At 33.0% G+C, this 13,770-nt stretch overlaps 1 protein-coding gene across 1 annotated transcript; it reads left to right on the top strand.

Moving 5' to 3' along the window:
• The first annotated feature begins 83 nt into the window (after positions 1-83).
• Positions 84-9,642, top strand: LOC129229685 (helicase POLQ-like). The gene is made up of 2 exons (XM_054864045.1): positions 84-331; positions 4,614-9,642. Exon 2 carries the CDS (start codon positions 4,790-4,792, stop codon positions 7,724-7,726), a length of 2,937 nt encoding a protein of 978 aa, XP_054720020.1. The 5' UTR covers positions 84-331; positions 4,614-4,789; the 3' UTR covers positions 7,727-9,642.
• The last annotated feature ends 4,128 nt before the right edge of the window (positions 9,643-13,770 follow it).

The raw sequence follows: 13,770 nt of genomic DNA, 5'->3' as shown, positions 1-13,770 counted from the left end.
TTTCCCATACTATGGCAGGCTTAAAATAAATCTAAACAGTTATTGCTTCTAATTAGCTATAACCGTCTAAAACAATAACAACATCCAAAATCCGGAGCAAAAAAAAAAAAATTTGTTTTTCGTTTGAATGTACGACTTGAATACGTTAACAAAAGTCTCAACAATTTGAAAAAGTGGAAGTTTACGTAAATTATGTGAAAATTAAGTTCCTGACCGTAAGAAAAAAAAAAAATCTGCACACATTAGAAATAAAATCCTTTTCAATGCCTCTTTTGTTAACTTGTAAATATAGCTGAAAATAACTTTATAATGGGTTGCTATTATCTGCTTTGTGAGTGAAGACATTATATTATCTCTGCTTAAACTTCACAGTATTATGTCACCGTAAAATACTTTTAAAACTAACCTGTATGCTTAAGTGAAATCATGAGTGAAACATCTCTTATCAATTTTCTGTTGAAAATAACGAACAAAACTTTTTATTTTATGTATTTGAAAATAGAATGTAATAAGTACGTGACATCACTTTCTGATTCTCTGTAATAATTAAATCGAGCATTTCATTTCCTTTTAAATTAATTAAAAATGAGTCCCCCTGACAGGGCCGGATTTGGAAGTGTGAGGCCCCTAATCAGGGTTCGAAAAGATCATCATATTTTCGAAAATATCTGATACTTTGATATATATCCGAACATTTTGATATATGTGTATATATCCGATATTTTCGATCATCACTTTAATAGTCAAATACATCCCGAAGTTACTGCTATTTATTTTTTTATATTATTATTATTATTATTTATAGGAGAGAAAAAACGTAAAATTTGTTGACCTGTGAAAGTTAGAATATTTTTTAAAAATTTTATTATGGGGGCCCCTTTGTTGTGGAAGCCCCGGGGCAGTAGCCCCACCTGCCCTCCCTTAAGTCCGGCCCTGCCCCCTGAATCTGCAAATTTCCTTTTACATTATTGTACCAAGTCAAAAATCAAAGTTGTGCTACAAAAAAAAAAAAAAAAATGCTACAGGACATTCATATTGCTCTTTTTTTTCTTATAACGGCAGCCGTATTCATATTTTTTATGTTCTCAGTGGCACTGTTAAACATGGTCAAACTAAACTTTAGCTAGGTAACAATTTATTCACAATGGTTAAAAAACTACAGTTTTGGGAAACGTAACCTGGCAATGTCATAATGCTTAAATTAAGATCTGTGTAGCCTTCACAATGCTGCCAGGTTAGATTTGCTCAAACTTGTTTGCTTTAGATGTTTAGAGCTGATCCAAGTGGCACTGATAAACATGGTCATTTAAACTTAAGCCCAGTAAGAATTTGTCACAATACTTAAATACGAAATATTTTACTAGTTCATTAGTTAATATGGAAAACATGTATATTTATTTTATTTTCTGAATTATAAAATAGAGCTTTCATAAGAACTAATCTAGTGAGCTGACCTCTAAAAACATAGTTTAAAAAACAAATAGTTTTCAAAGACCTTAATTGTGGTATTTTCAGTTACTTTATTTTAGCTATATTTGGTTATTATTTTCCCTTTGTCAGAACATAGTCCTGGAGAAAAAGATGAAGGAATACTTACAGATATATGCAGTGGCGTACCTAGCGTGACACCTGGAGCGATAATATCGGGTGTCACTCCCCCCTTCCCCCATTAAATTTTAAGTAAACATGAAATTTATGCAGTTTTCAGAAACAACTACATTTGTGTTATAACGAAATTCTGTGTGAACTAATGTACAAAAGAAAAATAAGCGTAGGTGTCCGGGGATTTTCCCACGGAAATTTTCAAATTTGTAGTCTTAAAAATGCGTTTTAGCTTCATATTTTATAAAAACTTTCAATTCCACTTTGAGTGCCGCCCCCCAGATGCAGGCGGGTGACACCCAGGGTGCCCCCCCCCTCATAGCAATGCCACTGATATGTGCATAAGTTAATGAAATTAAAAAAGTAGCATACACTTGTGTTAGAATGTAAAACGTGGGGGGATGCTGAGTGTTAAAAATGGAAAAGTAAGCAGATCCTATCCCCCCTGCACCTCCCTTTGATTAAATCACTACACATTAATTAGTAGAGATTTTAAATATTTAGCCAGTAAATTGGCCAAATTTTTAAAATATTAGTCAAGTTTCAAAAGTCTTAGCCAAAAACTAATTTAAATAGAGAACAAAATATAATTTTATAAAGCATGAATTCCAAACACTTACATCTGTGTTTTATGTAGCATACACTCATACACTTGTTTGGGGAGGTTTGTCTTCTAGCAGAATGTTTAACAATCTTATGATATAATTTTAAAGATATTTTTTTCCTGATGAATTTTTGAAGAATTTTTTATTTGCCAATACTTTTGGCAAAGCAGAATTTACCTAGCTGAATTTGCATTTTTGTCACATTTGTCAAGGTAGCGAATGGTTAGCACGGATCCCAGGGGTGCCCATCTCCCTAATGAGCTAGGGCGGACCTCCCTAAATACCATAGAGACCCTCTCCCCCTAAATACACTCAAGAGCGAGACCCCTCCTCCAAAAAAAGAGAAAAATACCTTTCAGAATACCTCATCATAAAAATTTTAATGGCACAATGTATGCCATGACCCCTGTTTGTTAATTTTATTTATTTTTACATCTGAACACTAGGAATCATATTACACACTGGCTATCATGTTTGTACACAATGGATAGGATTACACAATGGTTTGTCATAAGATTGAATTTTTCTGAAGACAATAAATTTTAACTTCTTTATTAGAAAGAATTTCATGTAATAAGTAATAGTATTGGCCTCTCTTAAATGTTCTGAAAATATTTACGCTGGTTGATTCGTTGGATTTTGGAAAGATTTAGAGATTTTTGCTTAACTTCCCAACAGTGTTATGTATTTCGACTGTAACAATTATGACAAGTTTTGCAAAGTTTATTAACATATAAATATGAGACAGCACACAAAAGATTTACTGCACAAAAAGAGAAAATCACACTGAAGGCAAGTGAAAATCAAACTCACAACCTCCTGTGGTCAGCTCGTAGGCTAGCAAGGCCACTTAGCCATGGATACCCTATTGGTTCACAAATTTTTAACTAGTTTTTTATACTTGATATGCATGGCAGTTATAGTGTTGAATACGCAACAATCTTTGAATACAGCTAAAATATGCTCCCCCCCCTAAAACTTTAAATTTCTTAAAGGCATGATTTTAAAATGTGTTTTCTTTTCATGTTAGCATGACATATTACTGTAGAGTCTCGATAATCTGAGTCTCGAAAGTTCGAGGTTCCGCTTAATTCGAGGTGCTTACTTTGTATTTTCATTTACATTTTTTAGTTCCAAAAAAAAAAAAAAAAATGATTTTCATAAAAATCTGAAAATTCTTTTTTTTCCTGCCATTACACTTATTTAATTAGATGCAGTAATTAATAAAAAAGGCATTGAGAGGTTGTTGTCAACAACCCTCCTTAAGTAGCACGATATATGTGTTGTCATCAAATGCACAATATGAATTATGAAATGCCTTGAATATGGTAACTTGATGCGGGAAAGTAACATTGATTTGCCGCAAAGAATGTGGCTTTTGGAATATTAGAATACCTGATGACAGTTAAAAAGGAAAGTTCAAAACTTGACGCCTCACAAGTAATGTATATGAAAGACCAAACAGAAACCTTCTACATCTAACCGTTTTTGTGGTATGCGAGGTACATATGCTCGCAAGCACACAGATACAAAAGTTATGTCAAAACTCATTGAAATGGATTCGGGCAATGATTCGGTCAAAATATATGTTTGGTTGTCTACAAATTTGCTCGGATAAATACATACATACAGACTTTGTGGAAAAGTTCAAATTCATTTAGAGGCAGGGTTCGAAAATTATAATGCCCAACATGCTCGGGGCATGTAAAAATTCCGATGGGGCATGAATCCTTTACCCTTACAGGGCATGTAATTTTTTGATCAAATATTTTTTCCTAAAACTTTATTATTTTGTATTTAATTGAAAAATTTAACATATCCTTACTTGGATCTCAAAATTTATTCCAAGCCCTACTGCTAAGATGGTTTGCTGTTTTCGGTTTGCATGGAAGCGATCCTTCCCATTATATAATTTAAATTTTGTTAAATTTAACGACAACCTATTATGTACTATTTATTCAAACTATTTTTTTTATGATTTATATAAAAATAATTCGTCTGATTAATGCTGTACGACAAATTCAAATGCTTTTATTGATATACAATAAGAAAAACTGGGCATGTAAAAATTCGGGCATGTATCTTTCAGGCAAACATGCCCGGCAGGACATGTAAAATTTGAAAGATTTTTCCTAGCCCTGTTTAAAGGTAGTTAAAAACTAAATTTATGTTGAAATTTCAGTGATAATTTTTCACGCCAACAATACTGCTTTTCTTTTATAAGGAAGTAAAAGTCGCTACTTCTTATATCATCGGAAATGTGTAAAAAATTAATCTGGTAGAATTTTCCGCATAATTTGAGTTTTCAGTAATCCGAGGTGGCATGAGCCCCAATTACCTCGGATTTTTGAGACTCAACTGTACTAATTTTGTATTTTACTTACTTGATTTGTTTCTTCAATTTAGGGTATCTGCTAGCTGTTTGCACTTTTGAAGATCCTGTTGAATTTGAGTCATCAAGTATGAATCTTACAAAGAATACTTCTAATGCCAAAGAAAATGCTCTTCCACTGGTGAGTAAAAATTTAGCTACTTAGCATGAAAAAGATCTACATTATTGCTTTCGCTTGAGATTTTGATACATGATGAATAATTCAAGTTTTTCAGCATTAAATGATGACTCCGAGTTTTCTATTTTCACATCTACACCTGTATCCAGAAAGTCCTTTAGGCGGTGTAATAATAATGAAAGTATACTTAATCCATGCAGTATAACATATGAGTTTCTTGGGGATGATGATTTGTTTGAAAATATTTGTGCTAATGACCTCAATGGAAAACCAGATTGTGTTGCTTTAGAAACTGTTTGTAAAAATGATGATTTTTCGGAAAAAGTCAAGATTAAAGAAAAAGAAAATGCTATTCAATCGAAACCAGTTGCTGATGTAAACAATTCATTAATTTGTCATTCTCAACATCCAGAAACTAGCCTACTTTCGCAAAATAAAAGAAGAGGCTCCAGCTCATGGCATAACTGTAGTTTTCCCTCTTTGTCATTAAATAGCATTCTTAACGAAGATTCACCTGATGGAAGTGACAGTTTTACTTCACACATCATAAAAAAATTGAAACATAATGCTTCTACTGGTCCTAAAAGTCCTAAAAGCTCATTGTCTCAAATAAAACGTGCCAGTATTTTATTTGCGCTAGATGAAGCTCAAAAGCTTCATGAACAACTTTCACAAAGTTCTGTTGGACCTTTTTATGGTTTGCCTTCAACTTTACCGGATCTTTTGCGGACTCACAAGGGAATTGATGAGCTATATGTGTGGCAGCAGGAGTGTCTCACATTGCCTGCTGTGAAGCAGAAACAAAATCTCATATATTCACTCCCCACCAGTGGTGGAAAAACTCTTGTTGCTGAAATTTTGATCATGCGAGAACTTTTGTGCCATTTGAAAGATGCTGTTTTAGTCTTACCATATATTTCTCTAGTCCAAGAAAAAGTTCGAGGTCTTTCACCATTTGCTGTTGATTTAGATTTTGTAATTGAGGAATGTGCTGGCATCAAAGGTACCATTCCTCCTCGTAAAAGAAGAAAGCGCCATGTTCTGTACATCTGTACAATTGAAAAAGCACATTCTTTGATTAATTCCTTGATTGAAAATCACAGGATGCCTGAAATTGGCCTTATAGTAGTTGATGAACTGCATATGATTGGTGAATCTGGTGGTAGAGGTGCTATTCTTGAAGCCTTGTTGTCTAAGATTCTTTTTGTGTCAAGAAGTACTCAAATAATTGGTATGAGTGCAACTTTGAGCAACATGGCAGATTTGCAGAAATTTTTGAATGCGGATGTTTATGAGAAAGATTTTCGTCCCATTGAATTAAAAGAATATGTTAAAGTTGGAAGTGAGTTGTATGAATTAACCAATAAAAATGCTAATGAATGGCATCTGTCTCGAACCCTTAACTATGGATATTCAAAAGAGAAGGCTTTACGTGATCCAGACATGATCACTGGCCTTATTATGGAAGTAATACCTCAAAATTCCTGTTTAATATTTTGTCCAACTAAAAAACATTGTGAAAATGTTGCTATAACTGTCTGTCATTTACTACCAGAATCGCTATTAGAACATAAAAAAGCTGAAAAAGAAGCATTTTTGAGTGCTTTATCTGAAGAAGGTCATGGAAATGTATGCAATATATTGAAACAATCTGTTAAATTTGGTATTGCATACCACCACAGTGGGTTAACTATGGATGAACGTAAATTGATAGAAGAGGCTTATTTGAATGGTATACTTTGCTGTTTGACATGTACTTCAACTCTTGCTGCTGGAGTTAATTTGCCGGCAAAAAGAGTTATCCTTAGAGCTCCATATGTAGGAAGAGACTTTATAACTTTTAGTCGTTATAAACAAATGGTTGGTAGAGCAGGTCGAGCTGGAATCGACAGTTCTGGGGAAAGTATATTAATTATAAAACCAAGTGAAAGGTTACACATTGCAAATCTTTTGACATCAGATATGGATTCATGTCAAAGTACTTTCAATACAGAGCCTGATAGACTTCATATGTTGTTGTTAGGTTTAGTTGGATTGAACTTGGCACATAATCTTGCGGATGTATACTCTTTCATGAATAATACTTTATCTGCTGTCCAAACTAGAGACTCTGGATGCAGCCCTAGTGAGGTTTTTCAGAAAACAATGAATAATTTATGTGATAATGGTTTGATGGTGAAAGATAATGATAAGTTTTTCATCTCAGATTTAGGAAAAGCGGCTTTCCGAGGTGGTGTTGATATTGCTACAGCAGAAGAGTTTTTGAAACGTCTAAGAAATGGAATGAATGGCTTAGTACTTCATTCTTACTTGCACTTGCTGTATATAACAACACCTGTTGAATTTTCTCAATCTATACCACTGATACCTGATATTCTTCTGGAAAAATATTCATCCTTGAGTTCTGAAGACATGATTGTTGCTGAGCAGATTGGTGTTACTGAGAGGCTAGTGATGCTATTGGCTAGTGGGAGGAACTCTAATGCTAAGAATAAAGCACTTTTGCATCATTTTTATTTGACTCTAATCTTGTATGACCTGTGGAAGCAAAATTCTGTGTGGTCTGTAGCACAGGAATATCAGGTACATCGTGGAGTGATACAGAATATGTTGAACAGTGCGAGTGCTCTTGGAGCTATAATGAGTAATTTCTGTCAAGAACTGCCTGAATTTTGGGCATACCAGCAATTACTGCCAAGCTTTGTAAAACAACTATCTTATTGTGTGACAATGGAACTCATACCTCTTATGGAACTTCCAGCAGTGAAGAGGGGTCGTGCTAAGCAGCTATATATTGCCGGTTTCAAAACATTGGCACATATAGCACGGGTAAATCCACATGATTTGGTGAATAAAGTCAATCACTTGCCTTACAAAACAGCAGCCCAAATTGTTTCTGCTGCTAAAATGATACTTACAGAAAAAGCAGAAGCTCTACATGAAGAAGCAGAACAACTCATTGAAGAATTCGACCAGAACTGTTCAATGTTTAATGACATAGATTTATGATGACTTTAAAAGTTTGGCAATAGATGGGCAATTTTTTCATAATTAATAAAATAAACATAATGTATATTTTTCAATTTGTTTTCGCCATAGAATAAATAATAACCTATATGTAAGGTGTTTTGTGAGTAAAGTTCAGAAATGATCTAAAACAATTCTTTTATTGTTGTTTTGAAAAATAATTATGACCTCTCAATTATCCATTCTTCCTTTCATAATTCTTTTTCTTTAACCCCTTACCTGCCTAGAAAATCTTAAGCTATGCACTCCATAGTGTCACTATTTTTTGCATAAGCACATGTGTTTTTGCGATACATTAGGGGGAAATAAATGCAACTTTTGCTGTTTAAAAACTCTCTACTTTCACAAAATAAAGAATAAGAGAAAACAATGAAAACACAAATATTGTATTTTAAAGCTTTAGGAATGATTTTATCAAGGCATATATCGTCATGTTCGAGTCATCTAATCCCAGGAATAACAGTAGAGTATCCTACTGTTGCTTTGAGGAGACAGTATATACGCCCACAACAATTAAGGGGTAAATTCAACAAGTGTTAGTGGTGCTGGCCAGTATTGCAGGAGAATAATTTTGAATTGCTGACAAAACCCTTCTAATGCATCATTAAAATGTTTTATGGAAATTTGTCAAACTATCGATCTAAAAATTTTTGCTGCAGAAAAAAAAAAATCAAATGTAGCTAAAGACGAGTTAAAATTATAGAATAATAGACTATATTTCTGTCAGAATTGTTATTCTTAATTAGTATTAGTATGAGCAATACAATTTAAGAAATACAAATATATCAAGCTTGAATTAAAATACAGTCAGATCTCGATAACTCAAAGCTTAAAACTATATACATTCCTGTATCTCAAAAATTTTATTGGGTCCCAAACTCTTGAGACTGTTGTGGAAACTAATACACATGACTCAAACTACCAGTAACTCGAACGTTTTAAATGGTCCCTTCTCGGGGCTTCGAGTTATTGAGAGTTGACTGTAAGTTGATTGACAAAGATATAAGAGTTTTCTGATGATGTTGTTTAAAAGATGTAACAATTTTCTGACACATGCAAAAGCATTAAAAAATTCTTCAATGATTGGTGTTCTAAACCAGAAGAATAACGACTGTTTTCTCACCTCTTTGAAGTTGCCAAGGCTTTAAAATTAGTCAATTAAGCAAAAAACTGAATCCTATATTCTTAGTTGTTTAGACAAAAGACAAAATTAAATGTGTCAAGCCGCTATTGACATTTTTGTTGCGTTCTCATAAAATTGATAAGCAAGTGAGTAAGATTTGCAGTGCAAGACTCATTTTGTTTACACTTTCCTGTTGCATATATGGTTGTGTTCGATGAGCAACCGGTAGCTCACCGGTTGGTCGATCACATGACAAATAATGACGTCATCTCCAATGCTTTAGCATTGGCTGACGTCATTAGTGTCACATGATCAATCGACCCGTCGCTGCCGGTTGAGGTCGTCAAACATAAGCTAGATTGGCAGCACTCCTAGTAAACATTTGATAGTGCATTTAAGTTTTTTTACGTAAGTGCATTCTCATAAAATTTATAGCAAGAGTAATATTTGCATTGTGAGACTCATTTAGTTTACACTTTCCCGTTGCATATAGATTTGCAGCACTCATGCTCAATTCTTGACGTTTCATTTGTGTTTTCTTCACTAAAGTGCATTTTTTTCATTAGCTCTTTTTTTGTGGTCTCTTAATCTACAGTCTTCATTTTTCTTCTTCCTTTACTTTCATTTTCTTGATTACTACCATTTATAGAAGTTTATTGTAATTCTAAGCATTTTTTAAGATAATATTTAAAAGTGAAAGAGGTTTGTTAACTTGTACATGAGAGTTAAAAGGAAAAAAGCTCTTACTAAATAACCAATGTTAAAGACACCAAATAACTATGTACAGAGCTTGTAAGTTTTGATCTCTTGTATATTTTCACGTGAGAATCAAAGCATATTGTTGAAACTTTTGAAAATAAAGATGTTTGCATAGATCCTGATTCTAAGTAATCACTTATTTCAGTTATTTTAGAATCTGAGCTTTAGACTTTGAAGAAATGAGATTCATCTTACACAAAATGTTGCACTTTTTGACATTATGCTTAAAAAGTTTATGTCTTGGCGTACACTAAATTGCCCTTAAGTGTATTGCAAATAAAATTTTAAATTTTAATTTTTATCATGTAATATATTTAAAGCCTCTCTTATTGGCACAGGAAATTATACCTACATTTTAAGTAAGTATAATTTACATGTAAGATAAATTTTGTAAGATAGCATAAATTAGAAAATATTATTTAAAATTACAATGAAATCATGTTACGATAAATTTCTAGAGACCTTAGGAAACATTTGTTAGCTTGAAGCATTAATTTAAATGAAAATCTGCAATAGTAACTTTGAAAAATAAAATTTAGGATTTAATGAAAGCCACAAATGAATACTCAAGAGGTTTTTTTACATACCGTATAATTATACAACATAACTGCCTGACGAATAAATACCTTTGGGCTTGAAAATAAAATGAATGAATTACCAACATTTTAATGCACAAAATTGCAAATTACTGCAGACACGTGTTTCTGGGTTGCAAGGAACCCCTTTTCCAATGCAAAGAAGTATAAGCTTTTGGATGAAAAGTCATCCAGAAGCTCACACTTCTTTGCATTGAAAAAGGTGTTCTTTGTAACCCCAAAACAGTTGTCTGAAAATAATTTGCAATTTTTGTGCATTAAAAAGTTGGTAATTCATTCATTTAATATCGGATTTTCTGCACCTTGAAAATCCATCGACTTGATCCAGGTTCCGACCTTCGCCTTTGGGTGTAAGAGGCTTAGCTCAAACTACTACACCACTCTGTTAGTTGACAGCTTTCATTGACTGTGGGGTGATTCCACAGTATTATGTGTGTTGAGGACATAACATTTGCAATTCATAACTCAGCAAAAAATTGAACAATATTAATGCCTTTTCTTTTAATGAATTCAGTATACATTATACTTCATAAAGCAAAGCATATTCAAGCATTAAAATAAATCCCTTTAAAAAATTGTAGCATTGTGACCGTGACGGAAAAAACCTGGCATTTGAATGAATGTTCAAGTGTATATCAAATTCTCTGAATTTTAGCAATAGATTAGAATTTTTTTTCATGTTACATTTTCAGTGTATATTTACCTAATAGAAATGAAAAGCTTCTTTTCTTTGCTAATAATAAAGCTGAAAGTCTCTCTGTCTGCATCTCTGTGACGCGCATAGTGCCTAGACCGTTCGGCTGATTTTCATGAAATTTGGCAAAGTTGGTTTGTAGCATGAGGATGTACACCTCAAAGCGATTTTTCGAAAATTCGATTTTGTTCTTATTCATTCCAATTTTAAGAATATTTTCTGGAGCAAAATTATCATAAGATGGACGAGTAAATTACCAAATTATCGTGATGTGGAATGGGAGAGCGAATGAACGTGGCCAATTGGTGAGAAATTCATCATCCATTTTTTGTAAATATACATGCAAACCAAATGACCTTTTACTTTTCTACTACGGGCAAAGCCGTGTGGGTACTACTAGTAGAAAATAAAAGGGTTTGGCAGAGAATTACCTGATTAAAAATAATCTGTGTTGCAGACATGACGTTGCGGACTTCACAAAAAGTTTACCTTTTGATTTTCTGCTTACTATGGCATTTTTCTTAGGCATAGTTCAGTTAATGCATTATTTATTTCTGTATAAAGCTTAAAGGTTTAATAATTTCTTATAAAGTGACAAATTTTCATTTTTAATTTTAAACTTTTTTTAAAATAAAATGTCTATAAATTCCACATATTTTCCTTTTATTATGTACTGATTACTTCGATAATGCCAGTGGTGCCAAAAAGCAGACGGATTTAATCTGGGATCAAATGTTGCTGTTTACAGTAGTTTTGGATCATTTGTTTTAGAAAATCTGAGGCAATGATCTCAAGTTATATGGATCAACTACAACGATTGGAAGACATATTTTACATGAACTTAATGAAAGAAACCAATTTCTTCCAGTGCTTTGCTTTAAAATATATCGCCAGACTTGAGATGGATGCTTCAAGAAATGAAGTATCCCTCTCTCTCTCATTCTCAATCGACACATCACAGTAGGAAATTTTCACTGCAAAAAACAGACCTACATTTTTCAATATCCTTTGGCAACGGGTTAAATATTTACTTCAGTTCTGGCTCAACAATGGGCTAAAATACATATTAATCATTTGGGAGACATAACCGTCCAATGTTTAAATGAGTTAATTAATTAAAAAGATATTTACTATTGGGTAAATCGTGACGCTAAACCATACTCTAATCGTCTTAATCACACACAAAACATTTCATCAAAATCAGTCCATCCGTTTAGGAGGACTTTGGTGACAAACACACATACAGAAGATATTTATACATGAAAATAGCTTAAAGTGCTTCCAAATCCAGTTACTGGAGTGTGGTTGTGAAAATGCATAACTTTCAGAGAATCTCGTGTTTCGATGAAACTTTGTAAATTGATTGTTATTGATTGCTGCTCATACATGAATAATTTTCATCTTTTTTTTGTTTTTGTTTCTTTAAAAATCTTTTATTACTAGCTTGTTTGAGTACTGAACAGCCACATAAGTGATCAAATGGATGTTCTTCAAATATTTGGATTATGATACCAGACTTAAAAAGGCTTACTATGTCTGGAGCAAAGTCAGAGGGGACTTCATTTAGTTGTTTAAATTTATCGGAATAAGAGATGGTAAGGGGCCATTCATTAATTACGTAAGGGTCTCGAGGGGGAGGGGGGCTAAAAAATCTCTACATACCCTTACTTGGAGGGGGGGGGGGGTCAAACGCATTCTTACGTAATATTTTCCAAGTGATATTTTACATTAGAAATTGCTCGGTCAAGTGGTTTTATAGGAATCATATTTCATTTCCATCTGGAAGGTGAAAAACGTATTAGGATGAGCTGTTTTACATTTGTTTTACAAAGAATGAATAATGTAAAGTATAATAAAAATGTCGCACAATGTGTGGTATCTTTTATTTTTAATTAGTATTGTATCATAAACAAACTAATGTCAAAAAAAATATTTAGTTTAGATTCTAACTTTTTAGTAAATATTTCTTTACATTAAAAGGTTTAATTTAATAATAGTGAATTTAATAACGGTTCCAGCGATGTAAGATTCGTTATTTTATTATTTTGAAAAACGAAATGGAATCTTATGTAAGAATAGAGAGGAGGGGTTTGAAAAATCTTACATACCCTCTTACATGGGGGGAGGGGGGGTCAAAAATGGCCAAAACCATCCTTACGTAATTAATGAATGGCCCCTAATTGGTTAAATATTGGCACAGAAAGTAGGAAAAGGGGGTCATTGTTTTTGGCTATTCAAATCACAAGCCAACCTGGAAAATGGGAAAAATTATTTACTTTTATAGGGTTGTGGACACTTAGAACAGCTTACCCAAAGAGAGCATGATGAGCAGGAGGGAAAATAGTTTAAAGAGGGCCATTGGGACAGATAAATTGACTAGGACCAGCCTAGCCGAGCCCAGAGCCTGTTGCTGGTCATCACATTTGTTTTCATAGTTAAGGGGAATTGAATTGATTATTAGTTGAATTTATAACTTTAGATTAATCATGTGTAAAAATACTGATAATAAGCAGTAAGTTTCACAAACTACTAATTTACTCACCAGAAAATAAAATTGTATAAATGAAATTACATTTCATTTATTCACTGATAGAAAGATAGTTTTCAAAAAGTGAACCATCTCCAGTTGGCTTGCTTAACAATCAAAATTTTATGAAACAGAAATATCCTCCTTAGAGTTTATGATGAGTTGTCCTAACTTTTTTGGAAACTGGTTTTCATCTTCTAAAAATGATGGATTATTGCTATCATGTTCATTGATACTGGAAATTTCTACCATAACTATCATTATTTACTAACCCTAAAGCAAGATTTACTGAAATAGTTATACCCTATTCATTGTGCTGATACTTAA

The sequence above is a fragment of the Uloborus diversus genome, chromosome 9 (assembly GCF_026930045.1).
Source record: "Uloborus diversus isolate 005 chromosome 9, Udiv.v.3.1, whole genome shotgun sequence".
Lineage (NCBI taxonomy): Eukaryota > Metazoa > Arthropoda > Arachnida > Araneae > Uloboridae > Uloborus > Uloborus diversus.
Note: the sequence above shows the minus strand (reverse complement) of the source record. Positions and strands in the feature narration are given on the sequence as shown.